This window comes from Balaenoptera acutorostrata, chromosome 13 (genome assembly GCF_949987535.1).
Source record: "Balaenoptera acutorostrata chromosome 13, mBalAcu1.1, whole genome shotgun sequence".
In the NCBI taxonomy this organism is placed as follows: Eukaryota; Metazoa; Chordata; class Mammalia; order Artiodactyla; family Balaenopteridae; genus Balaenoptera; species Balaenoptera acutorostrata.
In genome coordinates this window covers 87323182-87350004 of record NC_080076.1, presented here as the reverse complement: position 1 = coordinate 87350004, position 26823 = coordinate 87323182, and the positions used below count along the sequence as shown (strand labels likewise).

Below are 26823 nucleotides of genomic sequence, written 5' to 3'. Positions count from 1 at the left end.
ACACAGACTCCCAGCTTTGCATTTAATAAGTTAAAACATGTGGTCTCATGCTGTTCATTTTCATCTCTTTTGTTATTGCTGAGGCTGACAATTTGTTCAGTTTTTCATTTGCATTACAGTTGGCCCTCTGTATCTGCGGATTCTGCATCTGTGGATTCAACCAACCACAAAGATGGAAACTATTTTTTTTTTAAATCCAGAGGGCTTCCCTGGTGGTGCAGTGGTTGAGAATCTGCCTGCCAATGCAGGGGACACGGGTTCGAGCCCTGGTCTGGGAAGATCCCACATGCCGCAGAGCAGCTGGGCCCGTGAGCCACGGCTGCTGAGCCTGCGCGTCTGGAGCCTGTGCTCCGCAACGGGAGAGGCCGCGATGGTGAGAGGCCCGTGCACCGCGATGAAGAGTGGCCCCCGCTTGCCGCAACTGGACAAAGCCCTCGCACAGAAATGAAGACCCAACACAGCCATAAATAAATAAATAAATATATAAAACTATAAAAAAAAATAAAATTAAATTAAAAAAAAATAAAAATCCAGAAAGTTCCCAAAAGCCAAACTCGAATTTGCCACTTGCCAGCAACTACTTACATAGCATTAACTTTGTAGTAGGTATTATAAGTAATCTAGAGAGGATTTAAAGTATGCAGGAGGATGTGCGTACATTATGTGCAAGTACTATGCCACTTTATAAAGGCACTTGAGCATCTGTGGATTTGGGTATTCACAGGAGGTCCTGTATTCCAATCCCCTGTGGATACCAAGGGGGTGTTTATTGTCTAATTACATTTCCTCTTCCATGAATTGTCCATTCACAGTCTCTGCTCATTTTTCTTTTAGGATCCTAGTCCTATTCTTATTAGTTTGAGTACTTTGTGCATTTAAGGTTATGACTCTAAAATATTTGAACAAGCATTTACTTTCATGGTTCATTTTTGGCTTTTCATTTTCTATAGGAAAAAAGTATACATATATCTATGGAAATTTTAAATTTTAGGTGGTCAATCAATTTCTTTCCTTAGGGATTTCTTTCTATTGTTTTTACACTTGGAAAGAAAGAACTTCCTTATTCAGAGAGCACCTAAACACCATCACCCATATTTTCTTCTAATGTATTCTTCATTTTATTTATATATGTATTTCCTTGATGCAATTAAAATTTATTTGGAATATGGGATGAGGTGAGACCATTAACTGATTTTTTTCCCAGAGTCCATTTTTCCTGAAACTATTCATTAACTATTTATTAATCAAGCTTTCCCCCTTCCATTGTTTGGGAGTGCTTCCTTTAATGCAATTAAACATATCAAGTGATAGGTTTTTGAGTTCTCTCTTCTGTCCCTTGATCTTCATATTTATTCTTGATTTAAATCCACTCTCTTTAATTATTATAGCTTTATAATATGTTTACTGTTTGGTAGGGTAAGTCCCCTCCCATTACTTTTATCAAAAATTCCCAGTTACCTTGTCTTTATTCTTCTTAAGAAACTTCAGAATCATTTTGTCAAGTTCCTAAAACTCTAATAGGTTAATTAGTTCAACTAATCCTGTTACTGAACAAACTTGGGTCTGCTCGCCCGAAGAGCAGCAAAGCCAATCTACTGACACCAGGTTGTGGCGAAGGAAAGAACAGTGTTTACTGCAGGGCGCCAAGCAAGGAGAATGGGCAGCTCATGCTTAAAAGACCCAAACTCCCCAATAGCTTTCAGGGAAGGGTTTTTAAAGGGCACACCAGGGGTGAGGGTTGTAGGGTGACTGATCAGCTCATGCACAATTCTCTGTTTGGTGGTGAGGTAACAGGATGATGTTTCAGGAATCTCAATCATCAGCCTTCTGCTTCCAATGGTCTGGGGTCTAAGTGCCACTGGTCAGCAGGCAGTTAACTTCCTCCACCTGCTGGGGGTTTTAGTATCTGCAAAACAACTCAAGGATATGCCTCAGGACATTATCTATAGCCCTTGAGGAGGAACTAAAGGTTCTTGACTTTGTTTTTTGGCTAAACTATTATTATTTTGTCTTGCTTGACTGCCTTCCTTTGTTTCTGCATCATTTCTCACTTCTCTGATTAAATCTGCTCTTTGGAGCTCGGTGAAGGCCTAAGAGGCTAAAGCTTTTCTACAAACAAGAGGCGGGGGGACATGGGGGTGTATCTCTCCCCGGGAAGGCCCCACAGGGTCCTGCTGGGTTTCAATTCTACCCCCCCAACATCTTTTCTATCCGTTCATGTCTTTTTGTTTCCACTGTTACTCTCTAGGTCTGTCCATCGCTTTCCTGGTAAATAATTGATTTTTCTCCTAGTGGACTTATAAGTTGGTTTACTTAGGATATCCGGAGGCCCCCGTTAAGGAAATCAGCTGGTACTTACAACAGCAGGTTAAACTCTAACTACACAATCAGTGCTCTCCACGCACCAACTGCAGCAAACTATATCATTGTTCCAAACTGTCTGTTGTCCCTCCCCGAGGGAGGATTGTATTTTCTTGCCCCATGGATAACAGCCTTGGTCACACGAGTTGCTCTGGCCAATGAAACATATGCAGAGGTGCTAAGTGTCATTTCTGAACCAACTCCATGAAGCATCATCTCCTGACCCCCTGCAGAAAGCCACATCTCCCTCTTAACACTTGGTGTGCACTTTCCTGGTGATGGTGACGGGCTTAACTTTCCTTTACAGCCATTTGTGAGCTGTTGGCTCCTCCCTAATCAGCTGGAACCCTCTTGATGGCACAGACTGTGTCTCAGTCACCTCAATATTCCCTGTGGCAACTGCCACACTCATCCATGGCAGGTGATCAGCCTATGTAACTGCTGCATCAAGGATGGCAAACATACCTCTGGTTTGAACTGTAAGGTAAAAGTTGGGACGGTCTTTTTCCATTCCTTCTCTCCAGCCACCCTAAGACCCATTCTAATTCTAAAAATAATCACAGTGGTTTGTCAAGGGGAGATTTCCATATGCCTGTAAAACCCCATCATTGACATTTATACCTATGTCCCACTTCTTTCCACAATTCAGTATATTTTTCCACTCTTTATGCCCAGCCAATGGAAAATGGATTTAAAAATAGGCCAATGGATTACAGGAAACATCTTGATCCTAGACAAAAAAAAAAAAAAAAACACAGAGAGGGACCCTTCAAAAGAAGTGGATGGTATGGCTTCCCTGCCTGCTTGAGGATAGAAAGGGTCCTCGTGTCATATGTGTTGTACTTGGCTGCCCCCTTGCTGACACCGTCCATAGCGATGTCACCAGCCTCGTCCTATTCTAGCTGAGAGAGGGAGGGAGGGAGGGAGGGAGGCTTTGAAGAAATAACCTTCCCAGGAAATGTCTCCTGAAGCTGTCTGCACAGGAAATATGTACAAAGGAAGGAGGAGAAGAGAGAAATGTGGAACAGATCTAGTTTATTCTCAACTGACACATCATGGGGAACGTTTTCTATCATATTTCCTTGTTCAGAGTAGGAGATGGGGTGTTTTCTCCTTCTCTCCTTCCTCTGTAACCTGCCTTTGTTTTTCTGAGAGAAGGCTTTTTTGCTCACTTCTACTCTCTCACCTGTAAGCTCTCCCTCTACTCCCTCCTCTAAGGCAAAGACTTGTTTCCGCTCTGCCTTCTAGAGTCGAAGAGACATTGACTTTTCAAGCTGGGAGGAGACTCATCAATAGTTTACAGGGCTTTCTCATTTTCTGGAGGGTGAGCATCCTAGGAATTCCTCTCCTCTTATATTTCAGATCTTCCATTAAGGATTTTCAACTAAAAACCAGGACTGTAGAATCCAATTCATGAAAAGGCTCCCAACCAGAGCCCCTGAGAGAGGGATTTCTGAGCTTGGAGGGTGTTTTCTAAGCTTGAGGCAATATTTACATGGCCAAGGGCACCTCAGAAGCAGTGAGGTGTCTGTAGGGCCCTTGACATGGGGAAATGACATTTGGAGGCCCCTTGTGCATTTCACAACGCCTGTTACTTTTCAGACTGTCTGTACATCTCATCTCCTCCCACGACATCAATAAAGGAGGCAAATATTTTTTCACTTAAAAAAAAAAACTGAATCCATGGGAGGTAAAATAATTTGCCAAAGGCTGTCCATCATGTTACTGCAGGGCTGAGATTCAGCTTTCCACATGCACATATGCGGTCTCCATCCCTGTTCCTGGCACCAACTCCTAAAACCCCTGGAATTTCCTAAGTGTTGAGAGCCATAAAGGTGTCTTTTGTTATGTTAAGGAGGTGACTTTTGAAAAGGACCTGAGGGTGGCAGCTGGTTGCCAGGGGAACCAATCAAGTGATTGGAGGGTTAGAACTTTCGGTCCCACCCCCTCCCACATCCATCCTGGGAGAGGAGAGGGGCTAGAGGTTGAGTCAGTCACCAGCTGCCAGTAATTTAATCAATCAGGCCTACATAATGAAGCCTCCATACAAACCCAGAAGGACAGGGTTCGGGGTTCTGAGAGCTCCCAGGTTGGTGAACATGTGGAGATGCCAGGAGAGTCGCATGCCCAGAGAGCATGGAAGATCCCCACCCTTTTCCCAGACCTTGCTGTATGCATCTCTTCCATCTCGCTGTTCCTGAATTATATCCTTTGTAATAAACTGGTAATCTAGTAGGTAAAATGTTTCTCTGAGTTCTGGGAGCTGCTGTAGCAAATTAACCAAACCCAAAGAGGGGATCACTGGAATCTCCAATCTATAATCGGCGGGTCAGAAGCACAGGTGACAACCTGGACTTGTGATTGACATCTGAAGTGTGTGTGTGGTGGGGGTGGGGCGGGGGAGGCAGTCTTGTGGGGCTCAGCCCTTAACCTGTGGGATCTGATGCTGTCTCCAGGTAGAGAGTGTCAGAGTTGAGCTGAATTGTAGGACACCCAGCTGGTGTTGGGGACTTGCTTGCTGGTATGAGGACCCCTCCAAAACCCACACACAAACACACTGGAATTGGTATCAGAATTGACAGGCAGTGTCATTTAACTCTACTCTGAACAATGAAAAAATTAACACTTTTTAACCCTCTCCCATTTTCCTTCCTCCAACCTCTAATTGTTGTTGGTTGTATTTTTTAGCTTTGTCAAGATTTATAAATATTTCCAAAATAACCATAATACCCCCCCAAAAAAACCTCTTATTTAAGTGGATGATTCAGTGCTTACCACTATTTGTAAAACTGTATTTTCTCCATTCCTGAGTTCTTTATTTCAATTTATTTCTTGGTTGCTTTGATTTCAATAAGAATATGCCCTGCTTGAGAACACTTTTCTGTTGCCTTTATAAGCTAAGGACAATGTGTCTTGGTATAAAATTATTGAGTCACAGTTCTTCTCTTTGGAGTTTGGTAAACATTGCTCCACTGTGTTCCTGCACTGATATTGTATGAATCATTTTGCTACAGTGTTTTCATTGCTGGGTTTTATCTTCAAATAACTTTTTCAAAGGGAAATAAAACCTCAGAATCATTAGACTTCTCCAATATTTGAAAAAGACAGCCTGTTGCCTTTACATATGAATGCAGGGAGAATCAATAACCAAAAGAAATCATCAGATATACAGAATATGTTAGGTAGTGATAAGTGTTACGGAGAATAAAGCATTTAATAGATATGCCTCCTCTATTTTCTAGCACTGAATATTAATGTGGAGAAGTCTAAGGTCCTATTTTCCCTTCTAAATATTATTACCTTTCATGCCCAAATGCCTGAAAAATTCATTCTCCTTAATGCTCATTTAACTGAACTTAAAGCTCATTAACTGAACCCAAGTAGTTTTAGCATCAACCAAACTGTCTAAATTTTAGCAGGAACATAGCGTACTCTCTTGAGCTGAAATTCAGCACTTCCTCCACCTCCAGGAAAGTTTCTTCCAACTTTGAATACTTTTTGGTTCCTCTCGTTGATTTCTCCACTCATCCTTATGTTGGATTATTTTTGCCCTCCATAGCTCTTACATTCTTTTTAATTACTTTACTTTCTTTATTCTATTTCCTCTGGGCCAGAGATGATTAGGGTGGACTGTCCAAAACTGTCATTTCTTTGTAGGTCAAAATCAGAAATTTTGGGCTTCCCTGGTGGTGCAGTGGTTGAGAATCCGCCTGCCAATGCAGGGGACACGGGTTTGAGCCCTGTTCTGGGAAGATCCCACATGCCACGGGGCAACTGGGCCCGTGAGCCACAACTACTGAGCCTGCGCGTCTGGAGCCTGTGCTCCACAACAAGAGAGGCCACGATAGTGAGAGGCCCGCGCACCGCAATGAAGAGTGGCCCCCGCTCGCCACAACTAGAGAAAGCCCTCGCACAGAAACGAAGACCCAACGCAGCCAAAAATAAATAAATTAATTTTAAAAAAAAATCTAAGACATTTGGTTTAAAAAAAAAAATCAGCAATTTCATATGGTTCAACCTAGTTTGGAGATTCATTAGAGCTTAAGTGGTAGCTGAAGTTATGGGAACGACGCTATTCTCCCCTTGTGTCCTAAAGGAAAATCATTCCCGTAAGCTCCCATCAGAATTTGCCTTATGTCTCATTGGCTAAGACTGGGTCACATGCCCACCCCACTGACCAATCACTGTCAAAGGTAACAGCATGGACTTACTGACTTATCTCAGTCATGATTCATCCTGTCTCAGGGCTGGACACTGGCCACCCAAACAAAACCAGGATTTGGGGTTAGCAAGGAAGAAGGAAGGATGGCTGTTAGGGAGGTGACTTGGATGGGGGGTAGGTTTAGGTGACAGCACGGCTTTAGGGGTGAGTGCTCATACAGTTTTCTGGGAGACTCATACCAACAACCCAGGGTCAGGGAATGATACTTAACTAAACTTTCTGGCTCTTCAGAGGAGGCTGGTCACTGTCATGGATGAAAGGGATGAGGTCAAGGGCTCATAAAGCATGGGAGGTTCAGAAATAACATGAAGGAGCTGCATTTCTGCATTACTGGAAAAACGCTAGAAAGAAGAGACTGGATGTCTGGCTCTGCTGCCCCTTTAACTGGCCTCATATGAACCTGTTAAACAACAGATGAAGAACAAGAAGGTTTTTTTTTTTAAGGAAAAGCAATTCAAGGACTGAGTTGCGGAGGACACTTATTTCAAAACTCTTTTTTCCAGGGCAGCTGGCACCTTGGACATTTTTGCAAACGCAAAGACGGAGTCTTTGCAGTAGCTTTTTACTTTCTCACAGCAGCTCCCGAAAAGGGGAGCTGCCATCGTGAAATGAAAAGACAAAGAGAGGCTTTTCCCTCTGCCTCCTGATGTCCTTTTGGGGATCCTGATCTACCAAAAAAAAAGAGAGAGAGAGAGCATTTCCATTTTGGAAACAGGCCAGCCTACTCTTGTGTTCACTAAACTACCCAAGCCCAGATCCCGAGGCAAGCTCACCGCCTCCTGGTCTGTAAAATGCCAAGTTAGTGAAATCTCTGCGCTCTCAGATTTTGCATCTGGAAAGCAGGGGTGAATGCATCCCCTCCTGCCCTACTGGCCATGTGGTAGAGGATAAGTGAGGTCACCTCTGAGCCGGGGATTAGTCTCCAATCCCTCCCTCCCCTCAAAACTGTTCCACAGCGCCCTCTCCAGCAGGAGCTCCGAATATTTTTAATCACGCATCCCCAGGAGGAAACCACAGAAGCACTGTGTCGATTGGGTCCTCCCGGAAGTGGATGCTGAGTTAGGAGGGCAAGAGGTTCACTGGGGGTGACACCTGGGACAGACAAAGGGGAGAGGAAGCAGGACCAGGCTGGGCAGATCTGAGGGTCTCAGCCAACCCACCGGGGCTCCAGAGCAAAGACTGCCTATTAGGGAGGTCCTGCGTGGGGCAGAAATGGCCACGCTCAGGCACTGCCTCTGCTCAAAAGCAAAGATGGAGCCTAGATGCACATGTAACAGCTGGAGGCTGCAGCGGGGCAAGATCTTTCTGGAAGGCAGGTCTGAGCGTGCGCCTCCACAGTGGCCGCGCGTGCACGCGTGTGCGTGTGTGTGTGTGTGCGACGCCCTAGGAAACGGACAGCCCCGTGCACACGGCCCGGGGGCAGCCCTCCGCCTCCTGCTGCCTGAGTCGCGTCCAGCAGCTGCTGGTCATTCCTTAGACCCCCGCGAGCTGCAGGGCCAGCTCTTTGCGTTCACCTGTTAAAAACTGGAGTTGCAGCATCAAAACCCTATCGCTGCAGTTTTTACGACCTAAACTCACAAAGGTCCGTGCCAAACTTAACTACCTGCCGATCTTGTCCTTCTCTGGGTCCTGGAGTAAAGGAGCCACCAGGAGTCAAGATCCTTCAGATCCTACAAGGGGAGAAGTCCCTACTTTGCAAAACCGTCTCCAATCCGGCTCCACAATGATTTACTTCGCCCACGTGTTGAAAAATCCCCCAACGCGTGATCCATTCCAGAAGGGTGTGGGAAAGGTCGCACACTCGGCCTCCAAGTGAAGCCCAGATACAACTTCCGGTTCCGGAGGTTACAGAGAAGCAGAGCTTCCCCGACTCTTCAGGTGTGGCGGCTCCCAGGACCAAGGAGCCCCAGGTCACTCCTCAGGCGCTTGAGAGGCACAGAACGGTGTGCTTGACTTACGTGCTCTCTGCTCTTTGCAAACCTAGAATGTGAAGCCAAGGAAAAGAGATAAAAGAAAACGCGGATGTAAAAGCTTGGGAGGAGAGCTGAATAGTTTGATAGCAGCGGCTGCACAGTAATTTTATAATATCATACATAACACCGAGCTCATCACTGCTGGAGGACAAGTCCCCTGCCCCCAGCCCCGAGAGCAGACTTGTGTCTCGTTTGCTCATTTATCTTTTCAGAGAACTTGTAACAGGGCCTGACTTCAAATGCTGCTTGAATTCTGCTCTTCTCCTAGTATTTAAGTTTCATGGAGGAACTGAGGCATCCACAAGAAAAATATGAATGAAGGAATATGGAGAGCTGCTCTTTTTTCTTCTCTTGTGCTTTAGAAAGTCTGGCTCCTTTGTGTCTGGGGCAGGGATGTCGTCCACAGCGACTTGGTAATGTATTTGATCTGCCTGTCTTGTCCCTTGATGAGAGCGGGCAGCAGAGACGGAGAGAAAGCAGGGCCTGTGCAAACGAGCACAGAAGTTCTCTCAAGTGCCTCGTGCACACATACGCTCTGCCCCGCTCCTGTTTTTAGGGTAGAATCCTGATCAATCCCACGGCCCAGAGCAGTGCTTCTCAACCAGGGACATTTTGTGCCCCCTCCTTCCCCCCAGGGGACGTGGGGCAGTGTCTGGAGACATTTTTGGTGGCCACAACTGGGAGGATGCTTCGGGCCTCTCACGGGCGGAGGCAGCTACGCTGCTCAGCACCCTATAAGGGCCCAGGATGGCCCCACAGCAAAGAACGACGCGTCCCAAATGCCACTGGTGCTGAGGCTGAGAAACCCTGGCCTCAGGTAACAGGATATACTGGCAGCTTCTTATCTTTTTGTCTTGTTGCATTCTTCAACTTAATGATGCAAAACACAAAAACCACACACACTTGAAAATAAAGCCTTTTGGCTGGCCCTCAGGCCCGTGACATCTCAGGACGACAGTGGCCAGTAATCGAAATGCTGAAGCTGGGGGTGGCCTTTGCCTGAGGCATCTGGGCGGCCTCCTGGATCACTTGGGAGCCTGGCTACGAGCTCAGATAGAGGTGACTGGAGTGCTGGTTTTCCGAGAGCCTTTTCCCTCAGTCATGCCAAGGACCTTGGGTACGATTCGTGGTGATTAGGTAGGGGCATGAATGTGTTTTCAGCCAGCCGGGTGCCCGTATCCCTCGCATGGCTACTGCTTTGTGTACAGCGAGCTGCAGGTATTACTCTTCTGAACGGCCGCACAGTGTGCCGGGCAGAGGTCAGGGAGGGGCGTAGAGGGCAGCCCCTGACTTGTCTTTGACTTAGGTGCTCTCTGCTCTTTGTGAACGTAGGACGTGCTAAGGAAGGGGAGCTGGTCTCTTGGCAGCTCTGATGGTCATACTTAGGGATGCGGGAACCCCCTGCAAATCTGCAGGCCTGGGAAGAAGAAATGCCTGAGAGCCGATACTCAGGGCCATCTCCTGTGTTCATCGTCATGGAGATAAATGTTTCTGTAAGAAGAGTTCTTGGCCCCCGATGAGGGCAAAGACAGAACTTCTTATCAATCAGGCGACTCTAGGATACCCACCATAGAAGAGAAACATGTCCTGGTTGCCTTGAGGGCCCTAATATGGGGAAAGATTCACTTCAATTTGAATCCATCAATTCTAATAAATTCACTCTGTATTCATTGATGGTTGAAAAGATAATGAAAGTAGAAACAGGAGAAAATTAAGAATTAAAGATATGCTAACTTGTAGGTTTATATACTGATGGAGCTGGTGTAATCTCATTATTGCAATGAGGTCATACAGTTGGGAAAAGCCCCCCCTTTTTGACTGTCAGGCATCCAGGCCTCCCTTCTACCGGGGGTGCCCCCATCGTGTGGGTCTTGCTTCGAGACAGGCCCACCTGTGTTAGCAAAGCTGGAGACGCAGGTATTCCTGCTCCCTGGTAGCCCCGGTGCAGGCACGTGGCCGAGCTGTGACCACCTAGGTACTGCGCTGGGGTGAACAGTGTCCCCCCAAGTTCATGCCCACCGTGACCTGTGGATGTGACCTTATTTGAAAATACAGCAGCCATACAGACACCCCTGCTTGGGACCTTGAACCCTGAGGGTGCGACACAGAGCCCAATGTCAGAGGACTGGCCGCCCAGGTAAAATGATACGAACTTTTGGTTCTTATTTCCTTTTCCTGCCCCACCAGGAGCAAAAAAAAAAATTTGCTTGGTTTCATCCATTTCCCTCTTTCATTTTTTCGGAGTTTCCATCCCCCCGATAAACCATTCCATGGGTGAGGGTGTTGTTCAAACAAAGGATAAGGTCATTCTACCCTGCTGCAAACGCCCCCAGGGCCAAATCACGGGGCTGCTGGGTGGGCAGCACAGAGAAATGAACCACAGCTGACCACTTCCGACTGTGGGCTCCAGGGCCAATTTCCCAGCCACTTTCCGAGTTAATTCTATCTCTGCAAGCGCTGTGTTGAAGATGGAACTTGTTTCCTAGGTGTATACACCTTGTTCCACTTTTAACATCACGGGCTTATATATAAGGGAGGAATGGATTTTTAAAGTTGGGCGAGCCCATAAAAGAGAAGCATTAAACAGGGTCTTCTGAATTTTCTTGGATCAAGGGCGTGCGGCTAACTCAGCCTTAACCACGTAATACAAGAAGTTTAGGGGTGCATCAGACTTCGTGGGCAAGCTGGAAAAGTGATTTCTCTTTCAGTTCACAGAGCAGAGTGAATTGGCTGGACTTCCATCTTACACCAAACTTGGGTCAAAGACTGTCTCAACCAGAAACAAGGACCGTGCCTGGGTGGATGCCAGGAGCTGTGCCAGCCCTGCCCCCTCCTGAGAGGCTGCAGTATTCTCACCCCCACTACTCAGTAGGGCAAACTAAAGCCACGTGGCCAGTGTGAGGTGGTTCTTGATTCGAAGCCAGAACCCACGCACTTAATTGCCCCTTGCTGATGAAAAGGGGGAGTCTAAGGGAGAATGGGGGGAAAATATATACATTTTCAGGGAAACATTTGTACCTTAAACTTAGTAAGGCGTGCTGGGGGAAAGATCAATATTTATGTAAATCGGTGTATGTGTGTACAAATCAGCCTATTAACTGGGGATCTAGTCATGACCAAAGATACCACCTTACTTCAACGGACCAAAAGCATTTTATATTTTCATTTTATTTAATACATCTATTTTCACTCACTAATACCATCTCTTTCAAAATTATGAACGAAAGATCACTTAAATCCTTTCTTTATCTGCCGCTTCATTTATTTTTGTAAATCAAACAGACTTCTCCCACTGACTTATAATGTCAAGAAGGCTTTCTATTTGTATGAAAATGATTTCAGGTTTCATCTTGCTTAAAATGCATGTATTTCTTCATTTCACCACTATCATGCTCCTATTTAAATAATACAAATACCTCCCACTTTTAAAAAATACAGACTTTCCACTTGAGAAATACTTCCCACTTCACACATTGAAATTTGCATTTAGAGGAGATCTGGGTAACGCCTGAGGCAGGACATAGAGCCTCTCCTTTTCTAAACCTGAGTCCGGCTCCCCTAATCCCTCTTCTCCCCAGGCCTCACCCATGGGCCCTGTCTTCTGTCTGCTGGTCTGGCTGTAGCAAGGCTCCTGCTGAGTCCCTTTAGAAAGGATCTCTTACCCTTGATATCTGATCGCCTTGTCCTGCCTTCAGCAAGAATCCCTCTAAGTTGGTTTAGCAAGAATCCCTGCCCTTGATGTTTCCTCTTCTATCCAACGACCCGCCCCGTCATTGACTATAAATCCCCAGCTGTCTTTGCTGTATTCAGAGGTGAGGCTGGCCTCTCCTTCACTGAGACAGTCTTGACACCTACAGTCCTAAATAAAGTCTTCTGTACTAATTGAACAAGTGTCAGAATAACTTTTTTTTTTTTTTTTTTTTTGGCTGTGCCACACGGCTTGAGGGATCTCAGTTCCCTGACCAGGGATTGAACCCAGGGCCACAGCAGTGAAAGCCTGGAGTCCTAACCACTAGGCCACCAGGGAACTCCCCAGAATAACTTTTTTTTTTTTTAACAGGCAAAACATCTCACCACTTGAAACCATCTGAGTGAAAGAGTATTGTGAATATAATGCAATATATTAAAAACCCATATATTTAAAAACCAATATTCAAAGTAAGAGTGCTCCGAGAGCATTCCAGAACATGCCTTCTTTCTCTACTCTCCCAGGTGATCTTGTTCACGCCTACAGAATTCAGAGGTGATTCTCAGCCATTCTCCCCATGTCATCCCAACATAAGTCCCATCACTTCCAACTGGACCAATTGTTCTCCCCAGCTCCCCCCCCCTCTGCCCCCTCTCCTCTCCAATCCACCAGCACCACCAGTCCCTGCTCCACTGAAAACTCCCCCGTGGCATTCAGAACAGTGGATACGTTCCAGATTTCCTAGCTCTGGGCCACCTAATCCCTTCCAGCCTTCCTAAACACATCCTATGTTCCAGAACCTTCCGGCCTTTCCACCTTTGCTCTTGACATCATGACATCCTGTTACATCCCCAGTGCCAGCTCACACCCACCTGCGTGTCTGAGCTTGACCCCTCTGACCTCAAGCTCGCGCTGAGATGTGCGGCGGCTGCCTTACCTTCCCTCTGGGGGCGGGAGAACCCCCAGCCAGGAAAACGTTTCATTTCTTTGCCACCCACAGCGCCTAGCCCGATGAATCAGACGTGGTGGGTACTCAGTAAATGCTCATTGAGCAACTGAACAAACGTCACCATTGAATTCAGCAGGACAGAAAACACGGACGGGAAATCTGAAAAGATTTGTTTTCTAGAAGGACATTTTATCCCTGCTTGCCAGGCCTGACGAATTTAAATCATTCAAAGCGAGCAAGCGCCCTCTTGTGGCCAGAGGATGACAGTACATCACAGAAAAGAGTTCGATTACGGAGCTCTGAGATTTCCCACCTGGGGGTTTTCTTCCTCCTGACCATAGGCAGGGGCGCAAAGAAACCATTCCCGTGAGGAACCCAAGGTCAACGCAAGTGGCTCAGTAGCTCACTCGGAGAACTTAGTTCCTCCTCACGCCAACCAGGTAACAGGAACCGTGGCTACATCAGGGAACTGGATCCCTCCCGCCTGAAAAGCCCACCAACTAACTGCGACGTGGGGACCTTGATTGGATCGTGGTTAAAACAAACCGGCAGGGGGGCTTCCCTGGTGGCGCAGTGGTTGGGAGTCTGCCTGCCAATGCAGGGGACACGGGTTTGGGCCCTGGTCTGGGAAGATCCCACGTGCCGCGGGGCGACTGCGCCCGTGAGCCACAACTACTGAGCCTGCGCGTCTGGAGCCTGTGCTCCGCAACAAGAAAGGCCGCAATAGTGAAAGGCCCGCGCACCGCAATGAAGAGTGGCCCCCACTTGCCGCAACTAGGGAAAGCCCTTGCACAGAAACGAAGACCCAACACAGCCATAAATAAATAAATTAAAAAAAAAAAAAAGGGGCTTCCCTGGTGGCGCAGTGGTTGAGAATCTGCCTGCCGATGCAGGGGACACGGGTTCGAGCCCTGGTCTGGGAAGATCCCACATGCCGCGGAGCAGCTGGGCCCGTGAGCCACAATCACTGAGCCTGCGCGTCTGGAGCCTGTGCTCCGCAACAGGAGAGGCCGCGATAGTGAGAGGCCCGCGCACTGCGATGAAGAGTGGTCCCCGCTTGCCACAACTGGAGAAAGCCCTCGCACAGAAACGAAGACCCAACACAGCCATAAATAAATAAATAAATAAATATTTAAAAAAAAAAAAAACCGGCAGGGACTTCCCTGGTGGTCCAGTGGTTAAGACTTCGCCTTCCAATGCAGGGGGTGCAGGTTCCATCCCTGGTAGGGGAGCTAAGATCACATATGCCTCGGGGCCAAAAAACCAAAACATAAAACGGAAGCAATATTGTAACAAATTCAATAAAGACTTTAAAAATCATCCACATCTACTGCTGAACTGAATGAATAAGCATTTTCAGAACTCTAATGAAAAACTGATGAACTCATAAAAGTGCTAACAAAAGATCAAGATGAAAAAAAGAAATTAATTACATGGGACTGAGTGAACTGATGAGGATGAGTATAATTTTTGTGACTTTCTGTCTGAATTAAAAAAAAAAATCCCACAAGGACTCAGAGGAAAAGAATATACAAATCAATTTTCACTGCAAAGTAAAGGAGCTGTTACAGTGGAGGATTACTGGACTGAATGTCAATATTATGACATAGTATAAGTGTGTTTCATGTTTGGTAATTGCAATCATTGTTGCTTTTGTTGTGGTCATCCATGTACAATGCTTGGTGTCAGTCTATTTATCTCTTGTAAAAATAAAATACACTGTGTGTGTGTGGGAAAAAAAAAAAATCATCCACATCAATAAATAAATAAATAAATAAAATAAAACAAACCAGCAGTAAGAGGCATTTGGGAGAATCAGCAACAACAAAAACCTTGTACGCAAATGTCCGTTGCAGCTTTATTCATTAGCGACGGAAAAAAGAAACAGCCCAAGGGTCCACCAACGAGTAACAGTGGTATATCCATATAATGGGATAATACACGGCAATAAGAAGGAGGAAACTATTGAGACACACACAACGTGGATGAGTATTGAACATCGTGCTGCATTAAGAAGGCTCACACAAGAGTACATTCTATTTAACTGAAGTTCCAGAAGAGGCAATGGTAGGAAAAATTGGAACAGGGGTTGCCTGTGGTTGGGGAGGCTTGACTGGGCCTGGGGGGAACTTTCTGGGGTGATGATAATGTTCTGTAACTTGATAGGGGTTCGGGTTACACAGATGTATGCATTTGTCTTAACTCATCAAATGTTACACTTAAAATGGGTGTCTATCATTATATATGTAAATTTTACCCCAAAAGGAAAAAAACGACAACAAAAAGATGCTAAATCTTATAAATGATGCCCATGCTGAAGTGTTTGGGGAGAAGAATACTGAGATCTGCATCTTGCTTTGAAATGCCCTGAAAAACTAAGATGGATTAATGGACGAACAGCAGGATGGCTAGATGGATAGGTTCATGATAAAGCAAACAGCAAAATGTTAATTGCAGCACTAGTGGTGGTGGATATGTATATAGATGTTCACTGTAAAATTCTTTCCACTTGTCTGATGTTTGAAAAAAAATATGATAAAATCTTGGGTGGAAAGACATTGGGAGATATTTGAATATAGACTGAGCAGTAGATGACTGAATAAATTCTGTTCATCTTTACGTATGATGGTGCTGCTGTGGTTAATAGGAAAATGTCCTTATTTTCAGAGATGCATATTCAAGTATTTAGAGTGAAGTGTCATAATGTCTGAAACACACTTTAAAATACTCCGGGGGAAAAAATGAAGCTAAAATTGCAAAATGTTAATAATTGTTATATCCATGTAATGGATGTATGGGTGTCAATTATTCCATTTTCCTTCTTCGAAGTGTTTCACAGTAAAAAGGAGACACGCTCTCTCAAGGAGCTTGAACTCCAACAGTGAGTGAAAGTTCTGTCCCTTTTCCCTTGTCTGCTCGCACTGTTATATTTTTCCTTTTAAAAATTAAGTCCATGATGAGGATGAGGAAAATCTGTTAATGATGTGTAATCTGGTGATGAGCATCTCATCAGAAAGGAAGTGTAAATAGAATGAGTGAATGATAAGATAAAAGACAAAGTTAACAAGGAAGCAAGTAATGCAAAGGGAGAGGACAGGTGCCTGTGAGAAGGAGGGACTTTACCCGTTCCCATAATTCTAGACAGAATATTTGCAAACATGCCCCGCCCCCCAGGCTTCCTGTCTTGGTCACTGCCATTCCCCAGTATCTACCTCCAAAGTCAAGACCGAGATGCTGCTCGCCACATGCCATCAGCCACCAAGTCCAGGGTCTTCTGCCTCCTACATCTCTCTCTCCAGTTAACCTTGTGCCCCTCAATGACCTCGTCTGTAAAATGGGCATGATGACACCTGCTTCCTGAGTCATTGTCAGGATCGAATATTATAGCATAGTGTGTCTGCTGCGGCCAGAATACACAACTGTGTGTTTCTTTATTTCCCTTGCGCACACCTCCGTGGCACTTAAGGCCTCTCCCAAGCTCTCTAAATATATCATCCAGATGCTTCAACTTCCAGCAATAACGTCTTACTTACAGTTTCCCAAACGCACGTCGTAACTTCATGCTCCAGGTCGTCATGTAAATCAGCAGCTCTCAAAGTGTGGTCAACAGGTCTCCATGGTCCCAGCGTCAGCATCCCCTGGGAACTTGATAGAGACAAAAATTCTCAGGTGCCACCCCACACCCACGGAATAAGAAAATCGGGGTGGGGCTCGGTGATCTCTTTTCACGAGTCCTCCAGGTAATTCTGAAGGATGATGAATTGTGAGAACCACTGGGGTACTCCATCTCCTCTGCTTGGAGTATGCTTTCTCATTGTACCGGTCAAACTCCTATGCATCCCTTAAAGCCCTCCTGTAGGAAGCCTCTCTTGGATCCATAGCCCTAGAAAAGGTTATTCATGCTTACCTCTGCACTAACGCTGTACCTTGATCCTACTTCTTCTGTAGGTGTTCTATGACCCCGTGCTATAATTATTTGTTTGGAAGTCTTTCTCTCCAACTAGGCTAAACAAATGTAGTAAGGAGCATGTTTGATATCATCCTCTGTATTTTCAGCCCTTAGCAAGTAAGTGCCTTTCACTCAAGGAAAGTTCACCTGCTTGAGCTGCCTGGTGGCCCAACTAGCTGTCCAGGTTAAGGAGGTAACTCCCTAACTGATAGAGCAGCGGTTTGAGATTCAGGATACCTGGTGGAGGTGTTTGCTTTGAGTGTACTTTTATTTTATTTGAAAATCATATATATCCATCCTTCAATTTCATTTATAGGAAGAGTTGAATATTGGCAATGTTGTAACACCTTTAAATTTCTTAAATGCATTTTCTGATTATCCTTAAGCTGCAATGATTTCCCTCCAAAGATGGTAGCACTTTGCTTTCAATTCAATCCAACAAATAACATGATGTGTGATGTGTGCACCCAGATGGTGGAAAAGACTGGCTGACATGCCTTTTGCAGGAGGTGCTGCTATTTACCAGAAGCAAGTCCTTGGCCAGGTTAAACTCTCTATTAGTAGTAATGACAGCCAATATTTACTGAATGCTCCATCTCTGCAAGGCCCTGTATTCATCTCCCTTCAGCTTTACAAGAGCCATATGCAATAGGTACAGATCCTATTCCCATCTTACAGATGAGGAATCTGAGGCACAAAGAGGTCAAGGAACTTGCTCAAAATCACGAAGCTAGGAAATAGGGGACCAGGATCAAAGCCAGGTAAAGTGCCTTCAAAATCCACTCCCACTGTGATGGGTTTTGTTTTTTTTTTCTGACTCGGCATTCTAAATACTCCTCCAAGATGCCTTTCCTTTTTTTGGTTGCTTTTTTTTCACTGTGTTTAAATATACATCATGTTTACCATTTCAGCCATTTTTAAGTGTATGGCTCAGTGGCATTAAGTACATTCACACTGTTGTGCAACCACCTTCCATCTCCAGGACTTTTTCATCTTCCCCAAAACAAACTTTGTCCCCATTAAACACTAACCCGCCATTCCTCCTTCCCCAGCCCCTGGCACCCACCCTTCTATATTCTGTCTATGAATTTGACTACTTTAGGTATCTCATATAAGTGGAATCACACAATATTTGTACGATACTCAGCGTAACATCCTCAAAGTTCAACCATGTTGAAGCATGCATCAGAATTTCCTTCCTTTTTAAAGCTAGTAGCCCATTGTGTGGATAAACCCCATTTTGCTTATTTGTTCATCCATCAATGGACACTTGGGTTGTTTCCACCCTTTGGCTATTATGAATGATGCTGCTATGAACGTGGGTGTACAAATATCTGTTGGCGTCCCTCCTTTCAAATCTTCTGGGTATGTACCCAGAAGTGGGATTGCTAGATAGTATGGTAATTCCAGGAGACCTGGTTTCTTGCTTAGCTTTGCCCCCTCACTTTTGCAAGTCACTGAACACTCTTCCCAGTGTCCCATGCATAAAATGAGGATGGAATATCTCTTTCCCTTTGAATTTCTATGACCATGACAATGATAAGTATCTTAAGACAGAGATATCAGCTTCTAAACTATAAAGGTGGTTTATGAGTTCCATATATTGTTGACTGGAGGGAGAGAAAAGGAGGCAAAGAAGGAATGTTTTTTAACCACCCATAACCTCAAAAGCTTTTCTGTTCTGTAAACTAAAACCTGCCCTCCTGTGCTGCTGTACCATCTAACCAACTTTTTAGCATTCTTATATTTTTAGCAGAACTTTCTTTGGTCAGATAATGGTCATTGATGAGCCCTACAGGAAAATGAAAAGGGAAGATAACATTAATCTGCTGACACACATGCTTGGGATTTTTAGAGCCAAAAGAATTGCTTTATCAATAGGCTGTCTTATCAGAGACGATTCTTGGCATGCTTCACCAAGCAGTTGTTTAAGAGTTTTTTAAAAACATTGTCATTCGTGGCATGATTTACATGCAATAATCTGAGTCCTTGGAAGGAAACCCACTTTTTCAAGCCACAGCACAAGTGAAGTAATGGTTTGTAACTCAATGATGTATATGCTAGACTATCAATTTTCATTTTATCTCAGAGAAATTGCCTGATGAAATCACATAATGCTTCTATTTTTTATAGAATACTACCTCTCGTAAACGCATGCACACACGCACACACACAGTCTTCTTAGCATTAATTGTATCTTTTGATCTTTTAAACCAGTGATCACTGAAGGACGAGCCTAGATATAATTAACAGAACTTAGAAAGAATTAACTAAACATATGAAACAAAGTAAATGGATTTGGGGCATGAGGTTCAACATTTAAATTAGATAAGAAAGGCATAAGTCAGAGAGAGAATGGGTTAAAACTTGGGACCATGAAGTTATCTGACATTAATTGTGGTTGCTATCTTTTTTAAAAGTAATTCAGAGAACAAGTGGAAGATGGCAGTTTTGGGGTCTCCCCTCCTAGGGGTAAAAATGTTTAGAAAGCTGCATGGAAACTGGGGACCCGGATGGATAATCACAAGGAACCTGTGTCACAGCTCCTGACCCGCCCCTTTTGACCACTAGAGGGAGCCATCTGTGCATGTCAAGCCACATCACTGCTTCATTTTCCAAAGCGAAATGACTCCATTTTTACTTGGTGGACCCCAAATAATCAAGGACTTAATTTTTGGCCTCTCTAGTCATGCAGCATAGAACTGTCAGGTTTTTAATGCTCAGCAGCTCTTATTTCTTTTTTTTTTTTTTTAAGGAATTCCTTTATTTTTATTATTTATTTATTTATTTATTTATGGCTGTGTTGGGTCTTCGTTTCTGTGCGAGGGCTTTCTCTAGTTGCGGCAAGTGGGGACCACTCTTCATCGCGGTGCGTGGGCCTCTCACTATCGCGGCCTCTCTCGTTGAGGAGCACAGGCTCCAGACGTGCAGGCTCAGTAGTTGTGGCTCACGGGCCCAGTTGCTACGCGGCATGTGGGATCTTCCCAGACCAGGGCTCGAACCTGTGTCCCCTGCATTGGCAGGCGGATTCTCAACCACTGCGCCACCAGGGAAGCCCTCTTATTTCTTTATGTAAAATCACTTTGGCATTTCACTCTGCCATGTTAATAAAATGTATCTCAGCAGGTTTATTAATTTTGTTCTAAAATGTATCAACTCTAGAAATAGGTGAGGGAGATTAAGAGGTACAGACTTCTACTTACAAAATAAATGAGTCCTCCGGGATGAAATGTACAGCATGGAGAATACAGCTGAAATTGTAATAGCTGTGTATGGTGACAGCTGGTAACTAGACTTATCCTGGTGATCATTTTGTAATGTAAAGAAATATCAAATCATTATGTTGTACATCTAGAACTAACATAGTGTTGCAGGTCAATTATACTTCAATAATAAATAAATAGATGTATCAACTCTAATAAGGGCAATAGCCACACTATTTCCAGTAAAAAGTAAATAACAAAGCAAATTGTTCTTCGGTCTTAGAGGTTTTTCTGTTTTGAAAAAGGAAAATGAACATCTCTTACTATTTTTTGGTCTTAAAAAATACCCCAGGGGCTTCCCTGGTGGCGCAGTGGTTGAGAATCTGCCTGCTAATGCAGGGGACACGGGTTCGAGCCCTGGTCTGGGAAGATCCCACATGCCACGGAGCAGCTGGGCCCGTGAGCCACAGTTACTGAGCCTGCGCGTCTGGAGCCTGTGCCCCGCAACGGGAGGGGCCGCGATAGTGAAAGGCCCGCGCACCGCGATGAAGAGCGGTTCCCGCACCGCGATGAAGCGTGGCCCCCGCTTGCCGCAACTAGAGAAAGCCCTCGCACGAACCGAAGACCCAACACAGCCAAAAATAAATAAATAAATAAATAAATAAATAAAGTAGCTATAAAAAAAAAAAAATACCCCAAACTATCCAGAGAACATAAACTCTTCAGTGTATGATTAATATTCAACTATCCATGAGTGAATCAGCAACTTCTAGATGACTATTCTTTACACAGAAAAAAAAAAAAAAAATGAACCCCAGGTTGGCTTTTTCCATCAAATTATTGGCTCTTTCCCAATCACCTACATAACTTGCGTTTGCTTAAGGGATGTCAGCTAATTTGATTATTCAAAACTAAATCATGAATGCAAATGAAATATAATTAATTCCAAAGCAACATATCTATTTTATTATTCCATACTCGCGGGGGTTATCCGAGTGATTGCTTCACCCCATCAGTCTGCATATTAAAATTGTGTCAATACTCAGAGGCAGTTATCAGGGGGGCCCGAGGACTTTGGGGGACTTGTACGCTATTCTGTGCATGTTCTCTGAGAGTGTGAGAAAAAGAAGAGAGAAGAGACCCCAGGTGATGCCACAGAGCTGATGAGTCTCACAAGCCATTTCGCTGCAGGGGTCCCTGAGGACAGCGGCCTCTCGAGCCTCCAAGGATACCCTGCGCTGGTCACGTGAGGCTGACAACAATCTGTGTTTCCCAGGCATCTCGAAGCCCAAGGATCTCTTGAGGATCTTGATTAGCACTTCCGCTGAGATGGAAACTCTTAATGCTGGAAAGAGTTATTCACACTCGGTCTGAGTTAGGTCAGCACCTTGGCCGACGTGAGATCAGAACACGGGGGAAATAGGGAAAAGACCTGAGAATACCGACTGGCAAATGCTCTAATGCGTGACTGAAGGCTGGAGTTCACGGGCTCTGGTTTCTGGTCCTTCCTCTCCTCAGAATGACTGTTCTGTAAATACTATTTTTGTTTATTCACACGGGGCAGAAATTTCCATTGGGCTGGTCTCACCTGATACTGTCGATAACTCAATCTCTGCAGGTGCATGGTCCGGACGGCCCTTGGACCTGGTCAGGAGGGGCCCCTGCCCTGGGCCCCATGCTTCAGAGGGTCCCCCTCGGACCCTCTCGGGGGCCACGGGGATGTGTCCACCTGGAGCCTTGCCTCTACACCGTGCTCCAAATATCCACACACACACCCCCACCGGATGTTCCTTCCCAAACAGCCCAGGCCTGCCCTCAGGGTCTACGTGAGCCTTTCTTCCTGTGCACCCCTCTCCAAGTGAGCTGCTGCTAGAGATACCCCAGCCCAAGGACCCACAAAGGGGCAGCTCCGGGGTGGAGGCAGGGGATGGACAGCACTTGGACCATGGGCTGGGGTGTCCACCCTCCTGGACCACCACGGCCAGCATGGAACTCTAAGGCTGAGCGGGCTTTCAGTAGGAGAAGAGAATATATTTTACTGAACACTTCGTTAGCTTGATTTCTAACTTTTAAGGAGCAAACACATGGGGTGTGGGTCCCCATTTGTACTCTTGCTCCAAGCACCAAATTAGGGGCTGCATTAGCCAGGGCTCTCCAGAGAAACAGAACCAACAGAATAGAGAGAGATGTACAGAAAGAGACTTTTTACAGGGATAGGCTCAGGGGATTAGGAAGGCTGCAAAGTCCCGTGATCTGCCGTCTGCAAGCTGGACACCCAGGGGAGCTGCTTCCAGTCTGACTCCACAGGCCCCAGAACCAGGAGCACTGGAGCTTCACTTGCCGGGTGTCTCTGTATTCTGCCCAATGCCACTGCCACCACCATCGCTTCCACGCACAGCCAGGGGCGCCAGACCCTGCGCTGGCTCAGCCCAGCTCTGATGGGCAGTGCCATCCTTTCTGCAAGATCCAAACACCACCAGGGACCGCTGCCCCTTCGACACGGTGGGCACCTGCTCTGTGCCAAGCACTGAGCTGAGGCCTGGACCATCCTATGAGGGACAGACTCTCAGTCATTCGTTCTGTTTTACAGATGAGTAGACTGAGGCTTGGAGGTGAATAAACTTGTTTGAGGTCACACTTAGACACGGTGGAGGGACCCTGAATCCAGGGAGCCAAACCTCTGTGGTGTTTGGGTACCACCGCCCTCCGGCCCCGCTGATTCTTCTCACTTACGTAGCTCTGACCACAGCACAGATGGTATTTTGTTGGTAAGCGACTAGATCCAGAAGAACCCTACAGTGTGAGCAGTATCAGGTGAGCATCTACAGGGCACATAAAGCCTAGTATCTCCCTCTTAGGATTTCCGCCTCATCCCCCTTTGAATAATTCCAAAACGTTAAGACTTAGAGAATCCCGGAAAACCCAGACCAGCCCCCAAGAGCTGTACCCCAGCGGGCTCTGCAGACTACTGCTCTCGCTGCGTCCCATCACCTCAGGGCAGCGCCGGGACGAGAGTTGACCTTGGCGTAGATGGTTGGCCCCAAGTCGGTCCAGTTCCATGTGTCTACCCTGGGGAAAGTGGTCCACGTGGCCCGGGGTGGCCCTGGCCTTGGTTCCTGAGCCCCACACAGACTTTTCCCAAGGTGCAGGTGCCCAGAAGCCCTGGATCAGATTGTTCTTGTGAACCCAGGCCCTTCTTCCCTCTCCCCGCTCCCTGGGGAGCATGTCACCAGGGCGTGCAACCTCTCTTTATTGTAGAAACCAGCACAGCCTCCCTGCTCCCTGTGCAGCCCAAAGGGCTCCCCACCCACCCCAATGAGGCTCTCCTGCACTCCCCCTATGACACCCCTTCCCTGAACGCTAGAGCCCCTTCTCATCCTTCCCTCCAGCAGGTGTGCCAGGCTTGGCAAATGAAAAAAATACATGGCACTCGGTTAGATGCGAACTTCAGATTAACAATGAATAAACGATGAATAGGTTTTAGCATCAATAGGTCAAATATCTGAAATTCAAATGTTAACAGGGCATTCTGCACTTTATCAGGCAACCTTACCTAAGGGCGACTCCCCAGGACGCAGGGACCCCACCCCCTCTGCCTGCCCCAGCTGCCTGGGGACCTAACGGTGCTACATGTTGTGTGTTATCCTTATTTTTCAAAATGACTCAGCACAATGATAGGTGAGAGGAAAAGAACATATAATGGTCTTGATAAAGATCAAGCATGTACGTTCAAAGGCTTGGTTTACTTTTAATATTTCTTATCTAATAGATGAATTTAAGTCTATGAAAAGTTTTACTCATTTTGGTCTCATCCGAGATGTGTTACATGATACCATCACTGCCATTCATCTCTAAACAGTTTTACTGGTCTTGATTTCCTCTTTAGCTGTCAACTTGAGGGAAAGGGGATGTTTTGCTCGTTCTTTTTTTAAATCTCCAAGTGGATAGTATTTTTGTCTCTTTCCCAGCAACTTTGATGTGTATGATGTTATAGTCAGAGAATGTGGCCTGTGGGATTTATGCATTTTGGAATCTGGTGAGATTTTCTTTCTGGCATGAAACATGGTCAGTTTTTATGAATGCTCCAAGAGGGTTTGTTGGCACAGAGTTCATAGACAGCTGACAGATCAAGTTTGTTAACAGTGCTGGTTGACTTTTCTTTGTCTAGTTGACTTGCAGACTTCTGAGACAGGAGGATTAACATATTCTGTTGTGGTTGGGAATTAATTTCTCATTGTACCTCTAAAAACATAAACCGTATCTTTCAAAGCTACGTTTTTAGCCGAATAAATGTACACAACCATTTACCTTGACAAATTATTCCTCCGATAAATTGATGCTTTTTACCTTGCATTCTATTTTCATTGGCAAGGCTGCCACCACTGGCTTTCTTTCTGTTAGCATTTTCCTGGTATGTTTTTCCATTCCCTTATTTTCAACCTTTTGTTGTCACCTCTGTATTGTAGGTGGTCTCTTGTAATCAACGTGTACACATATTTGTGGTGAAGTTTATCATTCAACTTGAAAATGTCCGTAAACAGCAGAACTTAGCCCATTCATGTTTACCATGATGAATGCTATGTTTAAATTCACTCCTGCCATCTTATTTTATACTTTTTTCTTTTCCTGATGTTTACTGGATCGAGTGAGCTGTCTTTGCATGCAATACGTAGAGAATTCATTCCTCTCCAAACATGACCTGTTGTTAACAGTGACACTGTGTGGCCTGTTGGTCACCAGCGGAAATCTCCAGCTCCTTCCCCACAGGACATTAGAGGCAGGACTTGCCCTCTGGACTAAGTCCCTGTGGGTCTTCAGTTTATCTCAGAAAGGGAGAGGGGTGGGGGGGGGCATGCAGGGGCAGAGGAACGCCAGGGTAAAAAGGATATTTTGGGGACAGACAGGATGAACGCTCAAGGTGATTGATTTAACCATTAATAAGGAGATATCTCCTTAATTTTGTATGCCAAGCAAGTGAAGTGGGACACAGAAATTAAACACAGAAGGACACGACACCAAGTGATGTGAATAGGTTTATTTGAGACTCTAAACACAACCCACACAGGCACTGGGGGCCTCGCTCCAGTTTTACAGCCAGAATTGCCTTCCCTGCAAGCGAGAGCCAGACTCAGTCGTGGTTCCAGCACTTTCCGCGCGCGCGGCCGACTCTCCCACCTGCAGCCAGTCCCTCTGAAGGACCCAGCTGCTCTCACCCACCCAGACCCTCTCACATTGCTCACAGGACTCTTCTCTTGAGCACATTATACTGTAACGCGGCTTTGCACTGAGCCCAGTGTAACAGCACATGCACACGCAGCTTTCACGTTATGCCAACAGCCTCTTCTTTCTTCACGACACAGCACAAGGTTACTTTTTTCCCACTCATTACACCATTGCTCTCTGTTTGTCCCAGTGACCCACCACTGTTCTGATCTCTTAGATGCCCCTTTGCCCAAGGTCCCTGCACAATGAATAATCGTGTGGCTCAATCAGTGTTCTTTATCCATTAGAGTCCCAAATTAAATAGGAAAGCCCACCTTCCTAGAAAAATGTCTATACCCACAGATACACAAAACCCTGCATACACTTTTAAGAAGGTTCTGGACCTCTCTGAAACCCATCTACAGACGCTAGGTTGAAAAGCTCTCCGAACATGGCACTCCTATCATAATTCACGATGTAGAGAAGATGTGGGCCAGGGCCAGCTTTACAAAGGAGGAGGGGAGTCTGAGTGAACCCATTTTCAGAAGTGGCATCGAGGGAGCAGAACTGGCAGGGTACACACAAAACAGGCTATAAAATGTGTAAATTCACCTGAAAATCAGTAAGAGCAACTTACATATGCTATTACTTTACTTTTAAAATGTATTTTACTTGCATATACCTACACCTGAACAATAAAAGCACTTTGGTTTAAATGTCACCTTCCACCGAGACCTCCACTGACACGTTTAACAAACTCAAGGCCCTGGAATCTCTGGAATTGCTCGTGTGCCTCTTAATATTTTAAAATATAACATGAGAATGATTTTTTTTTTAATGTTTTCATGTCCTTCTGACCTCAGAATTACTCTGCCTTATGCACACCAGGAGTGGGAACCCAGGGGTAACACACGGAGGCCTCCCTGCCCGTAGGGTTTGGGGGACCCCGGCCTGTGAGAGCCGGAAGCTCTCCCAGAATTTCTGCGTGGTCCTCAGGGTGTACGTCTCGGGGCCGCCCTCTCCGGGCCCCAGCGTCTCTCAAAGTGTTGTACTTACGTGTTCTGCCCACTTCAGTTTGGACACAGCACCTGGCCCTTCCACCAGTTTCCATAAGAAAGCCACTCGGACCAAGCATCCCAAGCCTTTTGGGAGGGATTCTGTGGTCATAAGGGTTCATACAGGAAAGTGTGCAACCTGACACCATTCTCCTCCGCTGGGTCCCTCTCTTCGACTCCCTTTCCAAGTCTACTCTGTATTTTCTTGTCTCAGACTATCC

At 45.6% G+C, this 26823-nt stretch overlaps 1 protein-coding gene across 6 annotated transcripts in view; it reads right to left on the bottom strand.

Moving 5' to 3' along the window:
• ZNF664 (zinc finger protein 664) overlaps positions 1–26823 on the bottom strand; it is a 221096-nt gene that overhangs the window by 157218 nt on the left and 37055 nt on the right. For all 6 annotated transcript variants that reach the window (XR_009005124.1, XR_009005123.1, XM_057527367.1 and 3 more), the window contains one exon: positions 16727–16838. Coding sequence is in view for 4 of the 6 variants with exons in the window: in XM_057527367.1 (XP_057383350.1) it covers positions 16727–16838 (112 nt within the window). In the remaining 2 variants the exon portion in view is untranslated. The remainder of the gene's footprint in view (positions 1–16726; positions 16839–26823) is intronic.